Source organism: Prinia subflava, chromosome 11, assembly GCF_021018805.1.
Source record: "Prinia subflava isolate CZ2003 ecotype Zambia chromosome 11, Cam_Psub_1.2, whole genome shotgun sequence".
Classification (NCBI taxonomy): Eukaryota; Metazoa; Chordata; class Aves; order Passeriformes; family Cisticolidae; genus Prinia; species Prinia subflava.
The window spans coordinates 1,327,401-1,355,332 of NC_086257.1; the positions used below are offsets into that span (position 1 = coordinate 1,327,401).

The 27,932-nt window shown below is 48.9% G+C and overlaps 1 protein-coding gene across 1 annotated transcript; it reads left to right on the forward strand.

Annotated features, from left to right (window-relative positions):
- Positions 1 to 3,924: 3,924 nt before the first annotated feature.
- Positions 3,925 to 27,833, forward strand: ITM2C (integral membrane protein 2C). The gene is made up of 6 exons (XM_063408304.1): positions 3,925 to 4,083; positions 18,214 to 18,351; positions 19,966 to 20,154; positions 20,421 to 20,531; positions 24,050 to 24,200; positions 26,021 to 27,833. The coding sequence occupies exons 1-6, from the start codon at positions 3,970 to 3,972 to the stop codon at positions 26,110 to 26,112; spliced, it is 795 nt and encodes a 264-aa protein (XP_063264374.1). The 5' UTR covers positions 3,925 to 3,969; the 3' UTR covers positions 26,113 to 27,833.
- Positions 27,834 to 27,932: the final 99 nt, after the last annotated feature.

Sequence of the window (27,932 nt, forward strand, 5' to 3'; positions counted from 1 at the left end):
ACTGAAGGATACCAAGTGTCGGCCTTTTATATACCAGAGTTTGTAAAAGAGAGAAAACCAAGATATCTGGAGCTTGCTAGTTTCCAGGAGGGAGACTAATCCAGGATAATTTCTACTATTAGGAGAAAATTACTCTCTTGTTATTTTTGAAGTGCGTAATGGTAATAGTTTTCCATTTACCCTTGTAGGTCGCCCAAGGCTTCCTGCTGCTGCTGAAACATCAGGGTTTTTTTTTTTTTCAAAGAAAAGAAAAGAAGGAACAAAGGATGTGGTTCCTGATAGCTGTACCAGGGACTGACACATTGCCCTGGCTGGTGTGGCAGGTACCCAGGAGTGACAAGAAATTCAGCTCAGTTCAGCTGTAGATGAAAGCTGTAACTTTCCATGGAAACCACTGGATTGATTCTCTACCTTTGGCTACAGGTAATTGCTTTACCTCATGCAATTATGTGTGGTAATTAGAAGTAGATTGTGTAAGGAATAGCAAAAACCATGAGTACATCCTCTGTGTTTGTGGTCTGTTCCTTTAAGAGTAATTATGATTTTTTTAACAGTTCCTTTTGTTAGCCCAACCTGTCTCTTTGTTAGTTGATGAAGGATAAGAAGTAAAAATAAAAGTATATTTTCAGCACGTTAGAGAGTTCTGTTCATTTTTAGGCATGCTCTCTAGTACAAGCTCTAGTACAAGCAGAATGATTTAAGGACTCTGAAATTCTCATTTCCTTCCAGTCTGATACAGTGAGGGACAACAGCTAAGACACCAGGCAGACCTCAGAAATAGATGCAGCTCAATAGCTGCAAACACATTTTGGTTGGTTCAGAATACATTAAAGCAGTTGCCTGGTGCTCTCTCTTTAATATTGCTTTGTTTGGGTTTTTTTCACACAAATGCTTTTTTGAAAAGTGAGAAGTGGCAAGGTAGAGGACAGGTTAATAAAGCTTCATAAAGGTCCCACTTTTTCATTACTTGAGAAGTGCTATCACACTGCTATTCTTAATGAAAGGTCAGTCAACTAAATTGTCCTGGGATTCCACATAATTACAGTCAGAGATGGAAACTTTGTTGTCAGAGACTAATAAACCAGCAGATGGTTTTAAGGAAGTTGGTAAGGTGGCAGTTTTAAATAGAAACCTGTTTGCTTAAAAATAGAAAAGATAACAGATTTGAGCGAGATGTTCTGTAAGCAGCATGTCACTTCTCCACTGCAGGGCAAGAGACACGATTTTAAGCTGTGTTAGAAATGTTGAATTCATTGTCAGTGTTTATCCTCTAAGCCTCTGAGTGAAGGGCCTGTAGCTGGAGATATCTTACTGAGAAATCCTTTAGTCTGAAACTCGGCCTGTGATAACTTGAGTGATTTTTCTTAATGCTTGCAAAGCCATTTATCCAGGGCTGTAATTGAAATCCGGAGACACCACAGAATGCTGTGGCCGTAACTGAGACCCAGTCTTGAAATGTTAAATAAGTGAAGATGCTTAACAGTTTACACCCTTAATGTTAACCCATTTTATACTTATTTTGTCATTTTCCTTTACTTTTTTTTGGTTCATTGTTATGCTGAGAATATGCTTGAGAATAACTTGCCGTCCTTATCAGTCCTGCAGTTTTTTTATGGTACAACAGAAGTAATAGTCCACTATTCCAGCTATGTTCACAAACTCAAAGATTGTTTGTGGCACTTGTGCATATTACCATGTATAAAAGAAAATACAATTTTAAAAAGCACGTGAACATTAGCAGCATCCTGCAGGTTCTGTGCTCTCCCCAGGAGCAGTTCTTGCTCTGGGTGTCCTTGGGGGGCCGGTTGGTGCTGCACAGGGTGCTGCAGTTGAGGCTGTGCTGGGCAGGAGGTGCAGGCCCTGCAGGGAGGGCAGTGGCTGCCAGGGGAGGTTTCCTGCTGGAGAACAGCCAGGCTGGCCCCAGCCGTGGACAGGGGACACCCCATCACTACACTGCAATGTCAGTCTCACACGTTTGATCAATACTTCTCCCCACTTGAAACAGGAGGGCAGTTGTGCTCTGGAGAAGACCCAGGCTGATTCAGCGCTTGACCTGATGCAGGAAAGGGCAGAGTCACACTGTCACTGCTGCCTGGTGCTGCGTCGCTGGCTTGGCAATGGTGGGATTTCCATTTGTTTGCCTCAGAGAAAATCAATAGACTAGTTCTGTCAGGAGCCCTGGTGAACATCAAGAGCCTTGTGCCTATTTCTCTCAGGATCTGTCACAAATGACCTAAATATTAGAAGAGGATCCTTGACTCTCCTGACTGCAGAATTGTCCCACCAGTCCCACAGACTGACTGACTGGGGGTCAGGGGCCAGAGTCACATTAGACATAAATGGAAAGAACTAACACTAACTTCTGCCTTTAAAACAAAGATTTTAGTGTCAAGCTTTCTCTGGTTTTATCAGATATAAGACTTCATCCTCACTTTTCCTCAGCTGCATGCTAGCTTTGTGTGTCTTCTCTGTGACAAGAGCTGCCGTGTGGACCACTGGGCTGAGGGAGAGGAGGTAACACAGTGTTTGTCTCACAGGGCTGTCCCCGAGGAAGAGTGAGCGAAACTACCTCAAAACAGGACAGGGTAGGGCCCAGGCTGGGCAGCAAGACGCTCTGGTGAATTGAGAGGGACACAAGGGGGCTTCTGCCCTGTTCTGGTCATTTCTGTGCTCTAAGGCTACATGTGATACAGGATAAACTTCATCACAAGAGTTAGCATTTGCCTTACAGCTTGAGTCAGCCTGGTGGGCTGTCTCCTGGTTTGCATGTTGAGTGTGAGATGTTTGGATCTGGCTGTAAACACTGCTATTTCCAAAAACTCAGGACCATAATGTCTCAGTTTGAGCTCTGAAATTAGAGGCTGTTGTGGAAATGCAGCCCCGTATCTCTGTGTGAGATAAAACTTGCAATCCCATGTTACCCGCAGGGTGGGATGCTGGGAGGACCAAACAGCTCCAAATATTGAACAATGTAACTCAGCACTATGAGCAATTGTTGTTGTGAGTCAGTGTTGAATCCTTGCCAAAGGTGCCTTTTACAATAAAATTTAGCACTAATTTATCAATGGGTTGGTTCAAAACATGATGCAAAGCACTCAGTACATAATGAACTCGTCTGGATCGAAAGAAAATGCTCATAACAACTTTATTATAATAAATACTACGTTTAAGTGGACCAAATCAATGTAAGGGTAGTGCTGTGTTTATCCACTGACAAATTCCTACTTTCCTTGTTACCTGTATCTGGCAGAGAGGGTTTTGCTAATAGGTTTTTTTTCCCATTTTGTTACTTAACAAAACTGTCAACATGTGTTCTTTACTCCTTACTGTGCTACCTGCTGCTCCCCGGCCATCGTCTGGTGGCACAAAAGCAACCCAACCCTCCCCAAATTCTCTTCTGCATGCGCACTCTGCTTCTGGCGGACAGGGCGTTTTCTGGATCACTGTCCCCACGATGAAGGTAATCCATCTCTTCTGCTGCCCAGAGCTGTTCCTGGGGGAAAGGCCACCCGAGTGCTCCCTGTTCCTCCACGGATTCTGTTCTGTGGCCTCCAGGCGAAGAGCGCCTGGGTTCTCGCAGCTCTCCCCAGAGTAACCCCTGCTCCCTGGGTACATCTGCTGATGCACCTTCGGCTCGGGGGCTGTTCAGCTTTGGTTTGTTCTGCTGTTTCCCCTTTGCTGACCCGAAGTCAGCAGTGCCATGGGCAGTACTGACCGTGCCGCACCCCAAGATCCCGGGGCTGTACCCGCTCCGTGTCCCGCGGCCCAGCCGCTCAGAGCGGGCCGGACGGTGCTGCCGGGGGTGCTGCGAGCAGCCAGGTCCCCGCGGGGCCCGCCCGGTGCCTGCGGGCGGCCCTGAGGGCGCGGAGCCCGCCCGGTGCCGGCGGCGGGCTCGGTGCGCTGAGGGCGGGCGCGGCGCGGCCCCTCCCCGGGGCGGTGCCGGGCCGGCGGCAGCGGCGGAGCGGGGCCATGGTGAAGATCGGCGTCCAGCAGCCGCCCGCGGCGCTCAAGCCGGACAAGGAGAAGGAGAAGGCGGCGGGGGGCGATGGGGTGGCGGGCGCCGTGCTGCTGCCCCCGGGCGCTGTGAGTGGGGCGGGGGCGAGGGGCGGCGGGAGATGAGGGGTGCAGGTGGGGCGGTGCGGCTTCGGACAGGCACCGGCTGAAGTGTCCGCTTTACCGGCGGCTTCTGGGGCTTGGTGGCCCCCGAAGTTTGGAGAAGCGGGGAGGGGATGGGGCAGGGTAGCGGCACCGTGGCGCCAGCAGCCGTCCCTGGGCACGGGAGTTAATGTCCAGCGCACACAGTGGCAGCAGAACTCGTCCCTTTGGGTGGTTTAGCCTGCGGGAATGTAATTTCGGATTGGTCATGCATGGGTGGATTTCAAATCCGGACATCTCTGAAGGCTTCTGCTTGGCTTGGGAAAGAGGCAAGAGGAGGAAAACAGATGGTGCTGGAGCAAGATGAAAAGCAAGAGGCTAAGAGCACACAGCTCTGGATGCTTTGCAGATGGGAGTTGATGTGGAGTTGCTCTGCTGGCTTCAGGTGATGGGTAGGAGAGGGGAACAAGTGCTCATGCCAGCAGGGGCTGGGATCCCTTCAGGCACTGGAACATCCCTAGCAGATAGAGAACAGGGGCTGGGTGGAGTTGCGTGGGTCAGTCCCAGACGATGTGAGCCGTAGCCAGGCGCTGCTGGGCACAGCCAGTGCGCCTCTCCGGTATGGACAGGGATCAGGCACTGTGTGTTTGGCACTGTTGGTTTCTGAAGTCTCTGGTGCTGGAGAACCCCACCTGCCAGCCCTGCTGTGAGGGTGGATCTACTGGGTGAATTCTACTCTGTGTTGTGTGAGGGTGTCATCCTGAGCTGGGCCTGATCCACAGCATCGACTCTGCCTTATTACAGCGCTTCCATTTCAGAGGAGAAGTCCTAAATGGCATTTCTGTACTCCTCACAAATCCCTAGGCTGTGCGTGTGGTCTGATCATTTATTGAACCCTAGTATCTCTCCGACTCAGAAAAATGATGTGGGAGCTGTGGTTTTGCTCTGTTCCTGAAGCATTGCAGAGTGTTCCTCCTCATGTACCTCATCAAACAAGTGGGAATTGCCCTGGAGAAATGCTTTGCAGCAGGGGCTTCAGGACACCGCTCTGTTCTGCAGAGTTCAGGCAGTCACACCATGATGATCTCTCCCATCACACACGATGTGCTCGCAGCTCTCGGCTGTGCTGCCAGGGTCTGGCTGTGCTCAGGCTGTCATGATTGCATCTGTTAATCTCACACCAAGGAGCTCTACAGACACCTGGGGGAACGTGGCCAACTGTGACCTCTCGGTGATTTCCTGACTGTATTTCCTAATTACAAATGAAGGTGCTAGTTTTCATCCTGCCTCTGATGTCCAGCCCTGGAAGCTGACTATCACACTGGACTTCCAGCTCACCCTGCCATTAAACCAGCTTTCCACAGCCAGAAACTCAGTTCTTCTATTGATCTGCAGGAGTTCAGGCAGGATCCATCTATTTCTCATGAGTGCTGTGAGAAAAGGAGTTTAAAAAGTAATCAAGTAACAGAAGCTTATTCTTATCATTAGTGCTGCCAGATCCCAGCAAACAAAATTATTCTGATTCAGGTCCTGCCAGGCGTAGGAAATTGGCTTAGGTAGCAAATAATAAATTTAGTGGTTTTTATGTTGCCTTGGGCCTTTCTCTGACTCCTGGGAGGCATGGTGGTGTTCTTCTAAGCCCATCTTTGTGAGCTACAAAGAAACTTAAACACATGAATTTCAAACAAAGACTCTTCAACAGTCTCTTGACTCCAGCAGACAGACATGTGAGAACATCAGCATGAGACCCATGAAGTAAGGGCAGGAGTGGGTTACAGTGAGACTGTGTGGCATGAGGACATCTAGGGAGCAGCACAGCCACGGACATCAGGTGGCCTTCTCCTGATGGTGTTTTTCAGACTGTGACAGTGGATTCTTTGGTATGCTTGGACTTAGCTGGACCTTTACCTTTGTAAAACACCCAGCTTGTGGCGTTGGTCTTTCTTGCCGTACTCCTGCTCCTGCTGCCAATAATTTCTGTCTGTGTGTGTCTTTCTCTAGCTGCCTCGCAGCAAAATGGCATTGGTGACATGCAAACAAGATGCTCTGCATTCCTTTCCTCTTTGATCTCACAACTTCAATCCCAGTGATAGGAGCCAGAGCTGGGAAATGATTCAGCGCAGCTTCCGCAGCCTGTGAATTTTGGCAGGTGCTGGTGAATGCAAAGATGCGGCAGGCAGGAAGATGTCTGTGATGCTAATGTGTCCTGAAAAGTAGTAGGTGAGGAGTCGTGACAGCAAGCTTGCATGTGCTGAGCCTTGTTTCTCCCCTGCACAGCTTGGCTTGAATCAGGAAGAATATGCAATTTAAACTCCTGTCAGAAAAATCCACATAATTTTGAGACTGTTGCAAGACTTTTACAGCTTATAGAAGAACCAGTCTCGTCATTAGTAGGGCCTGTGGGGATGTAGCAGCCTTGAGTGAAAGGCAGCTTGAGCGTATGCAGCCAGTAAAATAAGTGTGTTCATTGGGAAATATTTTTTCAGATGCAAAATAGTATTCAGTGAGTTTTAATTTGAACTCCATATTTGCAGTCTGAAATGGAAACAAATACATAGGCTGTGTCTTTAACTGCTCTGGGAAATATGCTCCTTGTGATTGTGATGGATGTTGAAATCCACAGGAAACAAAACTGATGGCTGCAGCTCTCTAGTCAAAACGTGGGTTGGGTTTTTTGGGTTTGGTTTTTTTTGGGTTTTTGTTTTTTTGGTTTTTTTTTTTTTTTTTTTTTTTTTTTTTGTTTAGTTTTGTTTTTTTTTTTTTTTTTTTTTTTTTTTTTTTTTTTGTCCCTTGTGCATCCCTCTAATAATTGCTCATTATTTGTCAGAGACAGCACAAGAGCCAGAGGAGAAGGGGTTTCATGAAAATCTTCTGCCTCACCTGGTGCAGATGAAGGCACTGGAGGGCAGAAGCACCTCGCAGCCCTCTCTGTGTCCAGAGTGGACTTTGGCTGCTCCTGGCCGAGGGCTGTGCGCAGCACTTGGTGCTGCTGGCTGGGGGAATGGTGCCTTACAGCCAACACTGCAGCACAGGCTGCTGCCTGGGGGACACATCTCTGTCATCCAGGGGCTGCTTCCACAGAAACCTGGTGTCCTGCCTCTGGGAAAGGAAACCGCTCATGCAGTCCTGTTTGTCTCTGGAAGGATGAGTGAGGAAGGCAGGGCAGTGTTTGCTCAGCTCTGGCTGATGGCAGAGAAGGGCTTTACAGGCCAGGCAGGGCTGGGAGAGCCCTTTCCATATCCACAGGCCTGGTGAGCCTGCTGGAAACGCCTTGGCAATGGCTCACAGGCCCGGGGGCTGTGAGGGGCTTTCCAGGGTGCACACAGCAGTGTCTGCAGGGTGTGACTGATGTTTTGCTCTTGGTTGGTTGCAGTAGTACCAGGCTTTGATTTTGTGCCTTTCATCCCATCTGCATTCCCAAAGTCTTGACAACACTCAGTGGTCTTTGGATCACACCGTTCTGGTTGTGTGGAGAAGTTTCCCACAAGGAGCTGTTTGCTGCCTGGCACTGGATCCATCCAACCCTCCCATGTCTGTGTGGTCTCCTTGAGCTGCACCTCAGGACCTCTGTCTGGTGGGTGCCTCAGCTCCTGGCTGATGGCTGAGCTGCCCCAGCCTCCTCCTTGTTGCCACAGCTCCCACACCCATTGTGGTTGGCCTGTTTGGCAGAAATAGTGGGGCAAAGCCTGGAAACACGGGAGGAGCACATTCCCTGAGGGCCCCTCTGGTGCCCAGGAAGCTCTGTTCCCTGTGACTGCACATCTCCCCAGTGAGGAGCAAGTCTGCTGCGGACGTGGAGCTCTTAAGCAGGCAGGTAGTGTCTCACTGCTGGGCTGGTGCTGTGGCCCTGCCCGCCTGCCTTTCCTGGTGCTCAGCTGGGCATTGTGAGCTGGAAACGCTTTGCATTTGCCCGAGCAAGCCCAAGAGGATCAGCGCTGCAGGGTGGCAGCAGGACAGCAGTGCCACTCTGGCTCTCCCAGCGGTTTGGTGCACCTCCAGTAGTGCTGCTCCAGAGCTGGGTTCCGGCTCACGGGGCAGGTGGAGGGGCAGGGGCTCTTTGGGCTCTTAAAGCAGGGTCACACCAGCCTGCGGACTCCGCCGAGCCAGGGCAGTGTTGCGTTTTGTGGGTGACTTCTTTGCAGAATGTTGTGAGGAGACAGATGGCGACAGAAGGGGATGTGATGAGGAGTCTTTTAAAGAGGCTTTTTCACAAAGCAAGCTGTAAATTCAGAGAGAGGAAGGGAAAACTTGCTGGCAGCAGTGTGGATTGATTGTGCTCACTGACATGTATGCAGGCCTGAGTCCAGGCTTGAGGTTCTCGAGCTGCGGGGGCTCTCACCACGTTCAGGCTTAGGGAGCTGAATATGGTAGATCCCAATTCTAAGAAGCAGCTTCCTGTAACAGAAGGTTATTCTTGGTCTTTGCCCAACCCTCTTATAACCACGTGGGCTGAAGTGAGGACTTCTTTTTGTGGCCTGAATGGAGTTGTCAGCTTAAAGAGAAGCACTGTCATTTTGTTTTTGTTCTCTGTGGTTTGGGGATGCTTTGGACGCAGAGGAAAAGGTCTGAATTGGAAAAAAAAAATGGTCTCTGAACCCTTGCAGGATCTGCTCTAATGAAATACTAGGCTTCAGTGTCTTATTGGACTCGGGACATGAATATTTGATATTCCAGCTGAGCATGACAAAGGATCTGGCTAAAACTGGCAGAGAGATTAGGACAGAGAGTGTCTATTCCAAGCAGAAACGTTATAAATGCAACCAAATTTTGAAACATGTAGCTGTCTTTCACCAAAGAGATGTAGACTGAAGAGCTGGAGACAGAGAAACTGGAAATATCTGTCTAAAGGTCTGTGTTCTCCCAAAGCTGGGGGAGAGCTGGAGCCAGCTCAGCTTTGCATGGAGGAGCTTTTCACTGGGGAAGAGTCTGTTGTGTTTACCTGCTTTGGGCACAGCGGTTTTGGTGAGATTTTTGTGGGGTTTTTTGTTTGTTTGTTTGTTTTTGGGGTTTTGTTTGTTTGTTTTTGGTTTTTTGGGGGTTTTTTTGTTTTGTTTTTGTTTTTGTTTTTGTTTTTGTTTTTGTTTGTTTGTTTGTTTGTTTGGTTTTTTTGCAAACCACAGAAAACCAAGAAATACCTTTAAAAAGAAGAGTTTCAAAGGGCACAAATGAACCAAAAGTAAGTATGGGACAGAAGCCCAGAGGAAGGGAGCTGAGGGAGCTGCATCCAGCAGAGCACTGCAGTCAGGTCTAGAGAGATGGAGGATATGTCTTTGTGCACCACTCTGCAGTTCCCTGATTTTGTGCTACCAAATGTTTGCTCATTACGAGATTTACAGGTGATGGAAAAGGTATTTTCACTTGTAGACATGTATTTTCTTCCCAAGTGATGTGTGAGAACCTAGGAATGTTTGGGTTGGTTTTTTTTTTAATGCCAGTGTTACTGTTTGAGGGAGGACAGTGTGAGGGTGCTGGGTTTTTTCACTCATCTCTCTGCACTTGCTTTTCAATGTTGTCTTCCTTGGTGCCATGCCCTACCTTTGAAGTCAGTTTGAACAACAAAGAGAAGAGTAAATTTGCCTCCTCTCTCTTGCTGTTAAACTAGACACCTTTTCTTTGTGGTGAATTTTCAAGTGTAGGATTGACTGCCTGAGTTTTCCTGTGCTGTTGCTGGGAGAAGAGATAATAGCTGTCAGTGTTCCAGAAGGGAGCAGTGACTTCATTTTATGGTGTGACACTGTACAAGTCCTGATTTTCAGGGAAGAAGCAAATGCTGTAACCTGGAGTCTGCTTCCTTGAAGATGATTGAATTTGCCCTCCAAGAGATGCTGGACTCTGCCCCTCTGCTCAGAGTGATCGGTGCAAGTTTCTGGCTGTGACTGCCTCTTGTGTCTGCAGAACCAGCAGAAGGCAGGACCTTGGGTGCTCTTGGGCATCTTGGACATGGCATTTCCTTCCTTCCAGCTTTTTGGGAATCAGTCACATCTAGAGGAAGAGTGAGGATGGACAGTGCTGGCTTCATTGGCCATAGCCAGATCAGCAGTGCTTGGGTTGCTCTTGGTGAGATCCTGAATGGCTGATTTGAACATCTCTGCCTGTCTTTCACTGTTCCAGCTCTGAGGTGGGTGCTGTGATTTTGAATTGTACACACCCAAAAACTCTCCAGACACAGAGCTTTCTGGGGGAAGCAGTGTGAAAGCCCAGTGGCAGTGTCCAGGTGAGTCCTGGGGCCAGTTGTTGCTCTGCTTGGGTGCTTCATTAGCATCCAAGGGCATCACTAGAGGTGAAAAACTTCAGGTGAAATCGTGTGAAACCTTTTGATGTGTCTTTCCCCTGTCACATTTTCTGCTTTCAGATATGCTGCCGCAGCACCCAATCCTTCACACCTCTTGCAAAATCAAAACCTCTGTCTCTTTTGGCTTGGGCCCAGGGCCACTTGCCTGGGTTGGTAGCAGGGTTTGTTTTAAGTGGGAGCAGTTGTGCAGTTGTACAGTTGCAGTCTGGGAAAAGGGGTGTGTGTCCTGAGGGACAGCTCAGCACTTTGGTGGGGACCCAGGCTCATGGCTTGGCTCAAAACAGACTGGTTTTGGTAGCAGCTTCTCTTCCCTTCACCCAGGAGGAGAAGGAAGACTCAGCTACACCAAGAGCAAGCTGAAAGCTGTTGGCAGTTCCTTACCTCAGTTTCACAGCATTCTTGAATATTTTTGGCATTTGTGAGAGGTCTTTTAAGGAATCAGGTGTCTGCCCACCTGCATATGTCCTTACCTTTGAGTCAAGGCTCTCTTTAAGTTTGCCAACCTCTCAGCTTAAGAGCTTCCCCTATTCCCAGAGCAGCTGCTCTGCTTCATTCTTGCTTGAGCTGCCTTTTGCTTTTCATTGCTCTAGAGAGGTTTTGAGACCCAGTGCCAAAGCTTAACCTCCATTCTTCTCCTGGGGAAAATTCCCATTCTTTTAATGCCACATCCCACTTCAGGGAGTGTTTTGTAAAAAACCCTAAACAACCCATGGCCTTCACATGGCTGTGCTGGCTTCTTCCTTCTCCCAGGTGAGGTGTGCCCAGGTGCTCCGGAGCCTTTCAGCTGTGGTGTTGGAGCTGCTCCGTGGCAGGGATTGATTTTCCCCATCATGGCAGTGAGTGGCCTGGAAATCAGGCTGTGTTTATCAGAATCACTGTTTTGGCACTCAGGCTGTTAAATGCCCAGGCTGGGATATTTTTTGCCACTTTGTCACAGCTGTTTATTTTCTCTCTGGCTGCCTCTCTGTTCAACATGATGCTCAGGGCTTCAGCTGTGAGCGTGGTAAGAACAGCCTTGTTTTTAGCAGGGGCTTTGTTGGCTCTGCTAATACTCTGAATGGTTGTACTCCTGGGAAAAAGGAGAGGGAGGCTGGAATCATTCCAGCTGGAAGTTGTTGTGCCTCTGCCAAAGAAACAAAATTAAAAGAAAAATGGAAATTAATTCCTCACCCCTGTGCAAAGAGAGAGGACAAACAGCCCCTTAGTTCCAGAGAGGGATGAAAAAAGGAGAAAAGGGGATTTTATCTCTCTTGCTGATGAGGGAGAAGGAAAATCTGATCACTGAGTGCTTAGGAGCTCCCACATGCTAGGCTGCATTTTTAACATCCTGCTGTCTTTGTCATATAGCAACAAAGCTGGGGGTTTTAATTAGCCAGTGGTTGTTTTTGATATTCTAATTTCCAGCACTGTGAAGTGACTCTGAGGCAGGTGGCTTTGTTGCTAGTCACAGGCTGTGGTGTCCCTCAAAGGTGTGATTAGATTCATTTATTGCAACTTCTTTGCCTTCAGCTGTGATAGTCTCTTAATTACAGGCTTCTTTTGGGTTTTTTTTTTGCTTCCAGGCATCTTTGTGTCCAAAAGTCATCAGTTGTGTTCTCTGTGGAAATGCTGTTGGGTGGCCAGGGCAAGCACTGCTCAAGGACTGTGAGCAGGGACTTTGGTTGCCTTGGAAACTGTGTGCCATATATATATATATTTATATATGTGTGTGTGTGTTTTCCTCTCTGTCTGCATGCACGTTTCCTTTTCTGACCTAGAGCATCAGAAATGCCCTTCAGCCTGGAAGGACTCTCCTTCCTTCCCTGTGTGGGTTCCTTGAGACACCTCTCTTTGCTAGTGCAGAGCTTTGATCCCTCTCAGCCAGGGCAGTTCCTCAGGCAGTCTGCCCCCATGGGCTCACCTGGTATTCTCATTTTGTGTCCTTTTCTCTCTCCAAGCATAACTGCTCATGAGGACAGGACTCATTTTTTGTTCATCTGGCACAGGAGCCTTCTTTGGAGTGTCAGGGGTGCTTTGATGGGTGCTTTGAAAGGCATCCACAACCAGGATGCCTTTGCTGTGATATTTTGTCTCTTTGTTCCTCTCCCTCTTCTTGTCTTCCTTTGTCTGCCTTTGTCTTGTGTGTAGTCTCTCACCTCCCTTCTGCAGAGCTTGGCAGGAGCTCCAGTCTGGAGCCTGCCTGCCCACCCAGCTTGCTCTGGCCATGCCTGGGGCTCTCCACCACAGGGCTCCCATGTGTTGGAATTCCTGAGTACAGATATGGCTGTCTTTGGGAGGCAGCTCTGGATTTCTTCACCTTACAGCTTGTCCCACAGACTCTCCAGTGCTTTTGCTGGAGCAGGGGAGCAGCAGTGAATGCCAGCAGTGCCCAGACCTGTGGGTAGTAGGGGTGCTGGCAGCAGGGGGTGGACGAGAGGGCTTTGCTTCACAGGCAGAAAGGGCAGGCTCTTGGTGCAGGCATGGGGCCCCTTTCCCAAGAGGGGACACTCAAAGCTAAGCCATCACATCAGAGGAGAGCTCAGTCCCTTCCAGCTTACCCTACTGCAAGTGGCAGCACTGCCATTTTCCAGCGATCAGCTGTGGGGTTTTTGCACTTGAAGTCAGTGGAGGTGCCACTATTGCAAGACCTTGTGTTTTGTAAAGCAGTAACTGATTTTCCTGTGAATATGGGATTTGATGTGCTGGAGGTAGCCACCTTGAACTGATATTTTTTTTGCTTTTCCCATAGTCTATATTGGCCCGTGGCTACCGGAAATGAGTGAACAGCGAGGTGAGTTAGATTGTTCTGATGAGAGTTTCTTAAGTTTGGAGCCTGCAACCCATGAGGGAGCCATGGCAGTGTCTGCAGTTATGTCAGTGCATTAAACATTGAGAGCTCAGGCTGCTGCTCCCTTGAAAAGTGTCCCAGAGAGTGATAACATATTTTAGATTGCACTGGTCTCCAAACTGCATCCCTTTGCATTGCATTTCTCTTCTCACTTGTCAGTCATCAAAATCACATCTACTATTTTTAGTCACCCCGCACTTCTTTTCCTGTTGAGTGTGTATATTTAGACATTTGCCAATCTCTGTCCCATTTGTCAGGCCCTGACAAACACCTAAAATGAAAGATTTCAAACCCATGTGTTTCAGAAATGCAGGAAAAAGGATTTGTGGAGGACTCAGAGCTGTTTCCGAAGCTGAAGAAGCAGAAAAGGGCCCTGAGCTGAGCCCATCTCTGCCGAGGCAATGTGCAACTCAGGAAGGGACACGACACCTTTAATTTTCTCACTTCTGTCATCTTCAGCAAGACATGGATGATGAAGGAGCAATAATGTCACATTTCTATTTTTATAACTTCTCCTGTATTAATGAGAAATTCCAAAGGCAGCATCTCACCAGGTATGGTTCTTGTGAACAGCTCCTCCAAAGGCTCGGTGCTGTGAAGTTGGGGAGATTGGCTCAGCCCCAGGTGCCTGGGAGGTTTCCCTGCTCTGACTCACTGTGGCCTCTGGACTTGATTTCCAAACCTTGGACCAGATACTGTGCCCACTGTGCTTCTGTTCACCACTACCTTTTAGGAGAAGTGTTCCTTAACCATTCAGTACCAAACAGGGATAACAGGACACCAGCCATTTTCATCATGTCCTCAGCAAGACCTGAAACTCCAAAGAAAATCCACAAAGACTGAATTAGGACTTTTCCCCACCCCTCAGGATACTTTCAATCCTCCTCTACCCCATGGTCTGTATCATGCCCCCATCCTTTCCCATCTGGGTGTTTGCTGCGTGTGCTCTGTTCCTGTGCTGGCCCCATGAGCTGGCAGTTCACTGAGTCATAGTGAAGAGCCTGTTTTATCCGAGGAAAGAGATTCCTTTTTGTATTCCAATATCCTGCCTGCTGCTGAGTGCTGGGTTGAGTGTCTGAAAGCAATCGTGCCTGCACACTGGAGCAGAGTCAGCATGTCTGGGAGCTCAGGCTTGTGTACGGAGCTGCCTCTGACTCTTCCCAGCGGAATGAAGGATTAGCAGGACAATGCCAAGCAAAACCCCAAGATGTGCAGGTGCTCTCTGTGACAGGTGGGGGCTTTTTCCACCCCTGCTCATGCAGGGGAAGAGGGAGCTGTGGCTTCCCCTTGGGTTTCAGAGCATAAGGAACTCCACCCATTGCCCCTTCTGAGATGGTCCACTGGAAAGGGAGCTGGCCCAGCCCTTTCTGTAGGGCCAGCAAAGGGGCACTGCCAAGGAAAATGGAGCAAAAAGGGATCATTGTGTGAGTGGCAGTGGGATGCTCAGCAGAGCTGTGGATGTGTCCGTGCATCCTCCCCACATGCACATCTGTAGTGCCTGGACTGTGGTCGTGCTGTCCTTCTGCCACTGCTGTTCTTTTCCTTCTGTTCTTTCATGGAGAAGCAAATGAATGTTGTCCTCTAGCCCAGGGAGGGGAGGAAGGGCCTTATGTTCAATTTTGTGTAAAACGTGTCCAGCTCTTGGAATATTGTGTTTAAAACAACAACAAGAGGAAAGCCCATGTACTCAGCTGAAATACCTGTCCTTGCCTCTGCCCAGGGATGGTTCTGACCCCAACCTTTCCCATTCCTCTTGGCCAAAAACAATCCGAAGCTTGATCAAGGCAGAAAATTAATAGGATGACTTGTTGCAAGCAGTGTGTCTGGTTAATGAATTCTCTAGAATATTGTTCAACATCTGGTGAATGTACGACATTTTTGTGTGTTTTATATTTTGATTTTTGTCCTTTGGAAGTGCACACCTTGAAGGCACAAACTGCTCTTCAGGAAAACCCTGCTGCCAAGTCTGATTCTCCCCTTACTGGGGAGTCAGGCATTCCTAGGCAGGAAGAGATGGAAATCAGCTGTGATGGATTTTAGAGTACCCTGTTTGTAAACAATTCTACTGGAAGCAGTGGGAAAGGTGTGTAGTGGCATGAGCAGGGCAGCAACTTGTGGAACAAGCTTCCTGGATTTTTCCAGGCCGGTGCAGATTGGTTATCCTGGGTGAGAGCTGTTAGAGCAGGCTGTGCACTGCTCCATTTGTGGGCTCTCAGCACTGGGGACGCCTCCAGCCCCAAGCTGAGGTGCAGACTGACGTAGCTGCTTTTAAATTGTCTTTTATTCACAGTGATAAAGGCTGGTGGCCTTTCCATCTGCTGGGCTGGGGGATGGAGACACACAGTTTTTGTCAGGTTTTTCCAGGTGATTTTTATGCAGTGTTTTGCAGGACTGTGCTAACTGTTCCACTTGGCTGGCTGGCTGCATTTTTAACCTCACTGCCTAAATTGCTGCTCTGTCAGAATGGTTGCTGCTGATTTTTTTCTTTCCTCCCTCAGAATTTGGGAGTTTGTTTAATAATTTCTTCCAGAGCAAAGCTCTGCTTTGCTTCTCCCACCTTCTCCCACAACTCAAAGCTTGGGCACTTTTCCTGAAGCCAGAAATGTTTTGTAGGGAGCAGAACTCATCTTTGGCAGCAAGAAGTGGGATGTCTCACAGTGTCTTTGGTCATGCAGAGAACACAGAACTGCCCTAGCAAGTAGCAAACCATTGAGGGCTTATTTCCTCTCCCTACCATTGTTCAAACACAGCTTTTCTTTTAGGGGGAGTATTTTTTTCCCTTTGAGTTGCTGTGTCCTCATGAAGCCTCTCTCCAAGCCCTCCCTGGAGCCAGCACTGGCAGCCCACTGCGGGAGCAGCAGTGCATTAACCGCCACAGCAACCTGGCACCTTTCGGATATGGTTCACTTGCAGAGCATTAAACATCTCAGCCTTGCTTCAGTGTCAGGAGATCTCCTTCCTCTTCACCCCTACCATCTGCACTCTTTCTGTGATGACAAGTATCTGGGGAAAACTGTTTTTGTGAAACACTTGACATCCAGCATGACTTTCTTGTCCTAGTGGTTCATGTCAGAGAGCCTTTAAATTTCCTCTAGTAATGTGATTTTTTGTCTCTTTTTTTTCTGTTCTTTGTGGCTTGTCAGAGTTGCTGCCCATTGTCTGCAGAAGGAGAGGAAAAATGTATTTTTCAGCTTGCTCATCCCTTTATTTGCTGGAGGAGCAGCAGCAAACTGGTTGCAGCAATCCTTCAGTGCAGGGAGCTGGCGGTGAATCGAGGTGCTGTGGGTCTTTCAGCAGCTGGGATGAAGGAAAAATAAATGTAGATTAAATTCTTCTGGAGGTGTGCTGGAATTGTAGCTCCCCTAAAGCAATTTGGTCCTGGCAGTCATCAGGCTGAATGTGGCTAGGAATAAAAAAGTCAATATCTGTAGGAGTCCCTGTTGGCTGGGAGTGGAGCAGGTGGGAGAGGGGCTGCAGGCTCCTGGCTCTGCCACAGTTCCTGCATCTCAGTGGAGCTCGGGTGAATCCCCACCTGGCTGGGTCCCCACAGACACCTCAGCGATGCTGGGGTGTCCTAGTCTGGGACAGGAACGATGCCTCCAAGCCTGGCCCTGAACTGCTGCTCTCACAAGGGCTGCTCCAAGGTAGGGAAAGGGGTGTTTGCTGCCAGCTGGGCTGGGCAGAGCTGATCTGATGCCACCAGAGCATGGCAGGGGCCCAGGTGCCTCTCCCATTGGGGCTTCAGCAGTGGCACCACCCTGTGGGTCTTGGCCACGTTATCCTGGAGAAACATCTCTTCCTTTATGAAGTGAGGAACCTTAGAAGTGAGAGGCTGATGTTTGCTTTTCAGTCTGTTCCTCCCATTGGTAGCAGTCTCCAAGTAGCTGTGGAGAGAGGGTCTGTCTAGTCAAACACATCAGATCACAAACTGCACAGAGGGAGTTAATCTGCAGGAGCCCTCCCTGGTGCCTCTCCCCCCTGCCTGCCTGCTCAGCTGAGGGCAGCTTTCAGCTCTTCTGTGTGGAAACTGGGGCATCTCTGAACCAGCTTCTTTCATCTGCTTCTGAAAGGCCTTACATCGTCCTGCTTAACATTTTGAAGGGTTATTTTGGCAGTAAAAACAAGAGCATTGTAGGTTGGGATGAGCTGTCTCTGGGAGGTAACCCTGCCTTTGCACTGCCCTCTGTTTTCAGGGCTGTGACAAGGTGAGCTGTCTACTGTCTCTATAGATTGGGCAGCACTCTGAAAAGGACAGGTATGTTTTCTTTTGATGTTCTGTCCATTTTCATGGGAGCTGTCCTACAATGTGCTTGAAGATGAAGCTGAGATCAGCGCATCTGTTTGTATCAGCTCGGACCCCAGCAGGGCCAGGAGGTGCCTCTCTGGGACCAGTAATTCCCATCACCAAAATTTCCAATGAGAAATTCTGCCGTGAGTGGCAGTATTTCAACTAAAAAAAAATATTTGACTGTAAATACATAAATGCTGTACATTCAGTAGCCAGAAACTCTTCGTTCCTGATTTTATTTTTTATTTTGGTCAGTCTTTATCACCCACTGAAACAAAGCTTGTCTTTGTTCTGAACAATTGGTGGGATGTATGTGTGTTCACACACGCACACACACACACACACACAGACATTTTTCTTCAACACATATAAAATATATGTATATAATGTGTGTAGTTTATGTGTCTGGGGTAAGGGAGGCAAAATGCACAAGAAGTGTGCTACTGTTGCCAGGTGTGAGGTAGCTTTGCAGGGCTGTGCCTGCCCTGTTCATTGCACAGCACAACCTCTTTGGATGGCAGGGCAGGTTGCTGGTGCCCTGGAGCTCCCTTTGGATGGAAGCCAGGTTGCTGGTGCCCTGGAGCTCCCTTTGGATGGCAGCAGGTTGCTGGTGCCCTGGAGCTCCCTTTGGATGGAAGCCAGGTTGCTGGTGCCCTGGAGCTCCCTTTGGATGGCAGCAGGCTGCTGACATGCTGTGGTTCTGTCCCTCAGGAGGAGGCGGTCCCCGCGGCGCAGGGCCGCCGGTCGTCGCTCAGCGGGGTGTGCTACCTGACCATGGGCCTCCTCGTGCTGCTGCTGGGGCTGGTCTTTGCATCGATGTACGTGTACAGATACTTCTTCATCACCCAGGTAGGAGTGACTTGGGAAGCGCTTCTGGCTCCATCAGCCCGAGCAGCCGGACCACCTTTGGGAGAGGTGCTGCGGGTTTTTGCTGCCCTGCGCTGTGGTGACTCAGGAGCCAGGCTGCTGGGCACTGCAGATGAGACATTTCTTAAGTGCTATGCTCAGGCTGACCTCCATCCCTGATGCCAGGAAGGGCCTTCCAGAAACCCTCTCCTTCCTTTATGGCTTTGTTTTGCTTTCTTTTTAACTGCATAAAAATATCCTGTCAGTTGTACCCCACATCACTGCTGTCCGGGATATGGCAATCTGAAAGCATGGCTTGTGAGGGGAGAGCAAGCCTGGAGAGAACAGGGGGTAGAGGCAAGGGAACAGCTTTTTGCAGTAGGTTTTGTAGGCTCTAGAACAGAAGAACTCTGTAGGTGTGACAAAAATAGGTGCTGCTATTAATAAAGCAAGCAGAGATGTAAGAACTAAGTGGGAGATGAGGTAGAAAGTGAGTCCTCAAACTCCATTAAATTCAGCACCTTTTCTTCCATGTAGTCTTTGCAAAACCTGACCTGGCCTGGCCAAGGCACTGGGCTGGCAGCACTGTGGAGGGTCAGAACATAGGAAATGAAAGGGGGCAGAGCTGCTTTTTAAGGAGGAGACTGCTGAGCTCTGGCTTGCTGAGTGTTTAGCCAAGAAAGCCCACAGCACTGATTTGCACCAGAGCCCTCGTTGTGTTGTGGAGTGGCCATTAGTGAATGAGTTCTCCCAGGACTGCTGCTGCCTCCATCTCTGCAGGCAGCACTTATCCACTCAGCAGAAGAGTCTTTTTATATAATCCTTTTGTCCATAAATTTCCTTGCTGTCAAATTAATTTGTAGTCTTTGTTTCAAGAATCATCAGTGCTTTATTACACGCTCTCATTTACACCTGACCTGGAAATGCTGTGGCAGCCCTAGGGCTGCTCCCCCCTCACACACAGCCCTGTCCCAGGTGAGGGGACCTGTCACAAGGTTTTTGGTGGAGGCACTTCCTTCCCTAGGAGAAGCAGCCCTGTCCCAGGTGAGGGGACCTGTCACAAGGTTTTTGGTGGAGGCACTTCCCTAGGAGAAGCAGCCCTAGCCCTGAGGGAGGCCCTGGCAGGGACACCTCCCAGGTTGTTCAGAGGGCAGCAGCTCCTGTTTTGCTGTGAGGTGACTCCAATTAGTTTTGCTGCATTTGCCACTCCAGGCTACAAGGGCATCTAGAAACAATGCTGTACTCAGCCCAAGCTTCTGTCCCTCCTGTAGAAAAATGCAGTTACTGGAAGCCATGGCTATGGAGGGATGTGAACAGCCTGGTGAAATAAAATAGCTTGCAGGCAGTCAGTCTGCCTTTCTGAATTACTCCTCATGAAAGCTGGCAGGGAATTCTTTATTCCCTTTCGACCTGGCTAGCATGATGTGAGATGTGATCATTTCACAAGCGTAGTTTGCATTAGGTTCACCGAGAATGTTCTCTGTAAAAAGATTGATCTTAAAATATCTTCAAGCATGTGATGAATGTTTTAGCCAGCAGGGGTACATTCCTGCCCATGTTTGCTGTAGCTGTCGGGGGGTGTGTGTGTTGTACCCCTGCCTGGATCTGTCCCCACAGCTTCCCCGTGAGAGCGTGTTCCACTGCGGTGTCCTGTATGAAGACTCGCTGTACTCGCCCTTCAAAGGGCAGCTGGAGCTGCATGAAGATGTCAAGATCTACATTGAGGAGAACTATGAGCAAATCAATGTCCCAGTGCCCCAGTTTGGAGGGAGTGACCCTGCGGACATCATCCACGATTTCCAGCGCGTAAGGAGCTCCTGGGGCCTTTGGGGGCACAGCAGGGGCTGAGCTGGGTGCACCAGCTCCGTGTTTGTGGCCTAGCACTGTCGCTGTTGTCACATTCCTGAGCCGTCCTCCTGCCCAAGGCAGGTTTTTCCAACCCTCTACTTGCTTGCTTGGGAGGTTTGTTTAGTGCAGTTTCCTGTCTTCCCCGAATTCCCTCTTCTCACCCATTTCCAGTCCCAGTTCACTGCAGAGGGTTCAGCTGTGTAACTCGTGTGCTTGGAACACAGGGTCTGACGGCGTACCATGACATAACGCTGGACAAGTGCTACGTCATCGAGCTGAACACCACCATCGTGATGCCTCCTCGCAACCTGTGGGAGCTGCTGGTCAACGTGAAGGTACAGCTGCAGCCCTGCCTGTTCTGCAGGCTTCCCTTGGGTTGGCAGCTCCTGGGAAATCAAAACTGCTGGCTGGGGAAATAAGCCTTGGCCCTGAGTCTTCATGTAGAGTGAAGGCTTCAGCAGGTTTAGCTGAAATAACAATTCTGCAGACAGCACAGTAAGGCTGGCATGATGATTAGCCTGACCAGGGAGACACAGAGAAGCAGCAGACTCCTTCCCTCTGGTGTTTACTGATTGTAGGAATCAAGGGAAAAAAGAAAAAATTCCTTCTTTTCACCCTCCTGGGGTTTGCACTGTGGTTGCCAGTTGCAGAGCTCTAAGTGTCCCTTGGGAAGGAATAGGCCTTCAGCATTCACTTTTTTGGGGGGAAATCTCTTCTGCCCTCCCTGCTGGCCTGCAGCACCAGGCTTGGGCTCATGCAGTTGTGCTAACAGCCAGCATTAACTGGGTTTAGTACCAGCAATTTTGTTTAGTTCAGAAGCCCGCTGAAAGCAGCCATCTTAAAATAGAATACTATTTAATCTTCTCAGCAGGAAAAAAGCACAGGATTTTTCACACTACAAAAAGTACATACCTGTCCCAGTCTTCTGCAGGTAAATCAAGGCACTGGGCCTGGGTCTTTAATCACTCCTGTGAGCGTCTGTTTAAAAGAAAGGGGACAAAAAGACCGTCTGATTCTTACTCTTTCTTAAATTCCCTCTGCTCACTTCCTGCTATGTGCAGTGTGGTGAACTTTGCAGCAGTTAAGCTCAGAGGCAAACAGTTATGCCTGGAGAGATGCCTGATCTCCAGTCCCTGTCAAACTCCCAGTTTGTTTCCTAGCAGTCCTACATTTCATGCTCTGTGACTGTTTGGCAAATGTGCTGGGAACCCCGCTGGGGTACAACACACATCTACTTACAACCCGCTCCAGACCTGTCACAGCTTCTGACCGTGGCAGGTGACCAGTCCCTGAGGCAGAGGGAAATGGAAAAGGCAGGATTGCACAAGCTGAGAGAAAACAACTGAGATTGGGAGTGCTGGTCACATCCTAAAATAACAGACGTAAACTCACGATCAGTGAAAATTATGCATTGTCATTGAATTTAAAAAAGGAACAACAATACAATTAAAGTGGTCTTATGTGCTTGAAGAGCCCAAACCAGATGTGGGTTTAAATAACCTCCTGATTATTGAGATGGGTGTCCAGTAGTGTTCAGTCTGTCTGTGGAGGCTTTAACCTGTACCTTAGAGACATTGTTTTAAAGTGGCTAGCTTGGTTTTGGGCTCAGAAAAGTTTTGCACCACGAGGACAGTGAAGCAGTGGAACAGGGTGCGCAGGGAGGTTGTGTGGCCTCCTTGAAATTCTTGAAGGTTTTCAAGACCAGATGGGATAAAGTCCTGAGGTCCCTCCCCAGCTGAATTAGCTGTGATCCTGTGGGCCTGTGATCTTCATGGCCTCATGTAGGGGGGGCAGATCAGGCAGGAAGCTCAAGTTTCTTCCTGCTGCAGGGAGAGTCTTTATGACCTCATGACTTTCCCCGCTCCTCAGAAGTGCTGCTTTTTGGATTCAGGGTGAGCTTTGTTAGTCCTTGGACTTTGAGACTTCTGCCTTCTCTGCATCTCTGAATGCAGTCAAGTCCCTAATGAACGAGACTAATTCCCAGCAGAAAGTCGAGTTTTGGTGTTCAGTGTTCAGGAACTGCAGTCCTGTTTCTAGAATCAAATCACAGTCCAGCAAATAACACCAGTGGTTGGCTCCAGCAGACTGGGGCAGCACAGGGAGTTGGAGAACCTCCTTTGCTCTTCCCTCCCAGCCAGCTTGGTGCCAAGGTGCCCCCTTGCAGAGTGGCTGCACCTACTTCTTTCAGGCTTTATTCTGCACAGGTGTTACAGTTCAGTGACCAGGCCTGCATCAGGTGTCTGACATAAAAGGATGGAGGGATGCTCCCCCCATGCAGCAGCAGGAGACTGGAGGTGACCCAGTTAAATGATGGATGATCCACATCTCTTGCAGAACACAAGATGCTCAGAGCTTTAGCTTGCTGAAACTTCTTGGCAGAGACTTGAAGGTATTGTCCTTGTTGCACAGTCCTGCCATGGAGGAGTGGTGATTCCCCCTTCACCTGCCACAGCTATTTCAGTCTGAGACACTGAAGAAACTGCCTTGTGTGCTCATGTCTGTCTCTCTGAGCCCTCTCTCCAGGCCAAGGGTACAGCACATCCTGAGCCCCAGCCCTGGCTGTCACCATGACAGCCCCTGCCAGGAACTGCTCGTATGTCACAGCCCCCCTGCCTTCTCCCCCTGAGAATCAATAATGGAATTTCTTGCAGAACTGTTGTGTTAGTGCAGTACAAACTGGCACTAATTGTCTAATCCTGCAATGTTAGAGGACAGCCTTATTGATCCACCTGGCTGTGCCAGCCCAGCAGCTCAGCACTGAGTTAAGGTAGTGTGTTTCCAGGTATGTCTCTGTGGAGGTAACCAGTCCTGGGAAACAGAAGTGGTGATATTTGAAATGGTGCTGCTATTGCTTGCTTTTCACCTTGATTATGCTTATCTTGGCCCCAGGGTCTGATAGTTCTTTTATTTCTTTGACTCTTCTTAAGGAAAGGGACCAGAGGTGATTCTTTGCTTCATGATCTAGTTACCATCTACTCACAAGTGCCCCCGACCCAAGCTGCACTTTTTACACAGCTGTTTGTTGCTACAGCAATGTCCAAACATGAAAGATGCCCTGAGCACCTGGGAATGAGCTTGCAGAGAGTCTCCAGTGCTGAGCTGAACTCCTTCCCGCAGGGCAAGATGTGACCTCCATCTCTGGGGGGCACATAGAAACCCCATTTTTTCCATACCCTGGTAGCTTTCTGCCGTGACACCTCACTCATCACCCTGGTCTTCATAGTGACCTCTACCCCAACACCAGGGATGTCACTGCCCCAGACATTCCTGGAACAATGAAGGTGTGTGGAGAGCTCAGTTCTGCTCTGAATGTGGTGCCCATGGCCCATTTCTAGTGCCCATTCCTGTGGGCAGTAAGGGCAGGACATCATTGTGGTTGTGCTGAGTGGACCAGAGAGGAGAGGGAAATGTTGGAATCTGAACTGGGCTGGTGGTTTTGGGTTTAGCCTTTTAAAGTAAATGTAGAACACATATTTCAGTGGAGTTCCTGGAATTTTGGATAAGCTTTTATTTCACTCCAGATGGGTTTGTTGTACTCTCAGAGTTACAGTTTTGGGCATCCTGCTCTAAAATTTGGGTCAGTTTATAACAGGGTTGATCCTACACTGACTTCACCCCTTATGTGAACGTTCCATTTTTGGATCTAATCTGGTTTGTGTGCACTGTGCTAGTAGCAAGGGACAGCTTCCTGCAAGGACAAGGACACATGTTAACTGGCCTCAGGAAGTGGAGCTTGAGCCTTCCAACAGCGACTGAATTTTTCTGCACTTTGGTTGTCCATGGTGCTCTGTGCGAAACACTTGCGCTCATGCAGTGTTTGTGCCTTATTTTGGTGGAAACTCTGTCATTTCAGAAAGGGACATACCTGCCTCAGACGTACATAATTCAGGAGGAGATGATCGCCACGGAGCACGTCAGTGACATGGAGCAGCTGGGCTCCTTCATCTACCGCCTGTGCAGCGGCAAGGAGACGTACCGGCTGCGGCGGCGCGGCGCCCGCCGACGTGAGAGCCCTGCTGCGACCTCCTCACCCACATCACAGCCCTGCCTTCTCCTCACCCCACATCACAGCCCTGCCCCATCTCCTCACCCCACATCACAGCCCTGCCTTGTCCTCCTCACCCCACATCACAGCCCTGCCTTCTCCTCACCCCACATCACAGCCCTGCCTTCTCCTCACCCCACATCACAGCCCTGCCTTGTCCTCCTCACCCATCACAGCCCTGCCCCATCTCCTCACCCCACATCACAGCCCTGCCTTGTCCTCCTCACCCCACATCACAGCCCTGCCCCATCTCCTCACCCCACATCACAGCCCTGCCCCATCTCCTCACCCCACATCACAGCCCTGCCTTCTCCTCACCCCACATCACAGCTCTGCCTTGTCCTCCTCACCCTGCATCACAGCCCTGCCCCATCTCCTCACCCCACATCACAGCCCTGCCCCATCTCCTCACCCCACATCACAGCCCTGCCTTGTCCTCCTCACCCATCACAGCCCTGCCCCATCTCCTCACCCCGCATCACAGCCCTGCCCCATCTCCTCACCCCGCATCACAGCCCTGCCTTCTCCTCACCCCACATCACAGCCCTGCTGTGACCTCACCCCGCATCACAGCCCTGCCCCATCTCCTCACCCCCCATCACAGCCCTGCCCCATCTCCTCACCCCCCATCACAGCCCTGCCCCATCTCCTCACCCATCACAGCCCCTCTGTGGCTTGTGCAGACATGCTGGCCTCTTCATGGCCAGAGTGGGGTTTCCCTCTGGAGGTTTCCCTTGAGGTATTTTCCATCCAGTTGATCAAAACCCAGCTTCAGGGTGCTGCTGCACATGGGTGATGATTTCTGTGTTTGTGTCGTCCATCAGCCTGATGGAAACTTTGCAAAAATGGTTGCAGCAGTCAGCAATTCATTTACACGTGGGCTCCTGGGACAAGGCACCTGATTCAGTGGGAGCTATTCAGAGCAGATTAGATCTGCAAATTGCCTTTAATTAATTAAGCTCCTAATAATATGGAAAACACTGCAAAGAGGGGACATTGGAGTGTGTAAAAATGATTTCATGGAAATCAGCAATATGTACCTTATATTGAAATGGTAACATTGGTGCAAAATACTCTTTAATACCAGTATTTGTATTAATTTGCTTTTAAGGTGTACTTAAAGGCTCATTTGGAAGGTGGATCTACAGTCAGCTGGGTTTGGATCTCTGGGGAAGCTGCAGGGTGCAGAGGTCCCCATGGCTGTACCTGATGGTGCAAACACTGTTGGTTGCTGCCGTGGAGCCCTGGCACGGTCCTGTTTGGGGCACCACAGGTTTGCTGTAAGGAGGGAGGGGCTGCCAGCAGAGCTGCCCAGAGCTGGGGACCTGCATTTGAAGGGCATGGGGGAAGTATCACCCAAGGGGAGGCATTACCCAAGACTGGGGCCACAGCAGGGATCAGGCACGCAGGGATACAAACAGCTGGAGAGGAAATGGTGGACTTCTTAAACACTTAAACACTGCTCTGTACCAGCCCGTGACTTCTGCTGATTTCTTGAGGCTTTCTGGTCCCTGAGATAACACTGAGTTGCTGTCAGCTGAAACCAGCTGTTTCCAGGTGACTCCTTCAGCCCATGGCAGCTCTTACTGCAGGACTATATCCTGGAGATTGTTCATTCTTCCAAAGACCAGATAATGCTGCTTTCCGTATGAGCTGTGTTGTCCCTGCATTTCCGTGTTCAGAAGTTGCATCTCATCTGCTTTCCTTTCCCTCCTTGCTTTGGTTCTTACGGATTATCATTTGTTGATTCACCTCTCTCCTCTCTTTAAATCATTTTAGGTATCAGTCGACGCGAGGCTGGAAACTGTCATCGTATTCGTCACTTTGAAAACACTTTTGTGGTCGAAACTGTTATCTGCCAAAAGTCATGAAGCCACTCTCCAGATGTAACCTTCCTTGGCTTTGCTTGCACACACATGCACACACATGCTCTCAGCCCTCTCTTTAGACATGGTAATGTGGCTACTTTTTATACTCCCTCCAGCTTGTGCAGCTCAAACCTCTGGGGTCCTTTGTGGCCTTTCTTCCCTGCTACCTACCCAAGACATTTGCTGGGCTTAAATTTACACAGTGCTCAATGATAACTGGGGGTAGATGCAGCTTCTTCCACACCACAGAATGGAAATCTCTTTTGGGAGCAGGTTTGGGTAGAAGGGATGGCTGAGAAATAGGAATGCTGGAAATAGGTGCTCTTTTCCTGGCTGAGCAATTTCAGACTGGGATATTGCTCTGAGGCTGCCTTGGCACTGGGATGGAGGATGTATGCACAAGAGGACGATTTCCATTTTGGTGCTGATGTAATGACCTAAACCAGGTGCACTTAGGAAAGGAATAGTTGTGAGGCTACAGACAGGGCAGTTTGAGAGCCCAGCAGAGGGAAGGTGGTGTCAGCAGCAGAACTGGCAGTTACTGGCAAGTGAAGAAGAAGGTTTTTCAAATCTTTTAACAGTGTGTATTCTTGTGTAGCTCCTCCAGTGAACGCTGTTTTGATAGTAATAACTATAATCCAGCTGTGTATCACATTATCTGCAGGTACCAGTGGAGTACAGATACTGGTACAAGACAAGATTCAGCTGATCAATATACTGCAGAGAAATTGTGTGAACAAAACTGCATTTCTATTGATCAACAGACAGAAGAATTGCAGGGTAATTAAATATTCTTCCCTCTGTTCCACAAATGTAGTTAAAACTAATTAGGTTCTTCAAATTCAGGCAGTTTTTTGGCTTGAAAGAATGGAGTGAGTTTCAGCTTGGCACCTTCATGTTAATTGGTTTCCAGCAAATCTGGACTTGTTCACCATCTGTTGAAATGAGCTTGTTGTTTTGGAAGAGGAAGGATAAAGTAAATGCAAGTACAATCATTAACTCAGCAGAACCAAAAAGCAAAGTTAATATACTTTAAACTTTTGAGTGTTAATTCTATGAGTTAATTATGTGAAAACAAAACAGGATCTCAGGATGGTCATGTAATGCAATAGGAATTAGTATGTCCTTAGAGGCTGAGTGTTTATTATTTTATATAAACATAGTCAGTGATAAACATTAATTTCTGTCAAGTAGAGGACGACACTTTGGTTTAATTCTGCTTTAAGCTTGACGTAAAATGAAGAATTATGTGCACTTCCTGCAGGTTGGTGTGGAAAGCTTCCCACTGCCAGATGGGTATTTACTTTCTAGCATTGTGTTTTCCCAGCAATAACTTGCTCCTAGCCCCAGCCTTTAATTGCCAAGAGGATGACAAGAAGTGGGTCAGAGAATTGGTTCTCTTAATGGAAGTAACTGGTAAATTTAAGCCCTGTGTTTCTCTTCATTTCTAGAAGCCTGAGCCTGCACTCAGGTGATCGTACAGGCCTCTTGCTCTGCCCTCTGGTACTGCATGATTTAACTGGTCATTGGATGTGCTAACCGTGCAATCCCGCAGCTGTAAGGACAAACCTTGGTTCTTTGGGGTTAACTAATGTGGTCACTGTTCCATAGGATGAGAATGCAGTTGTTTAGAAAGAAAACATAAGATGCTTTGTATATTTTGTCTGGTGGGAATCTTACTTCTTAGGAAAAACCCATGGGATAATAAAGTCTTTTACCTCTGATCTGGGAAGTGTGTGTTCGTTTGGAATGGGAAGCACATGCCCTCCACAAAGCTGCTGCTGATGGGAGGCAGCAGCTGGGCTCCAGCCCCGTGGGGTGGA

Coding starts and splice junctions, on each gene's coding strand:
- ITM2C (XM_063408304.1), top strand. CDS start 3,970: ATGGTGAAGATCGGCGTCCAGCAGCCGCCCGCGGCGCTCAAGCCGGAC. Junction 20,155..20,420: donor TCATCCACGATTTCCAGCGC/GTAAGGAGCTCC, acceptor CTTGGAACACAG/GGTCTGACGGCGTACCATGA. Junction 24,201..26,020: donor GCGGCGCGGCGCCCGCCGAC/GTGAGAGCCCTG, acceptor AAATCATTTTAG/GTATCAGTCGACGCGAGGCT.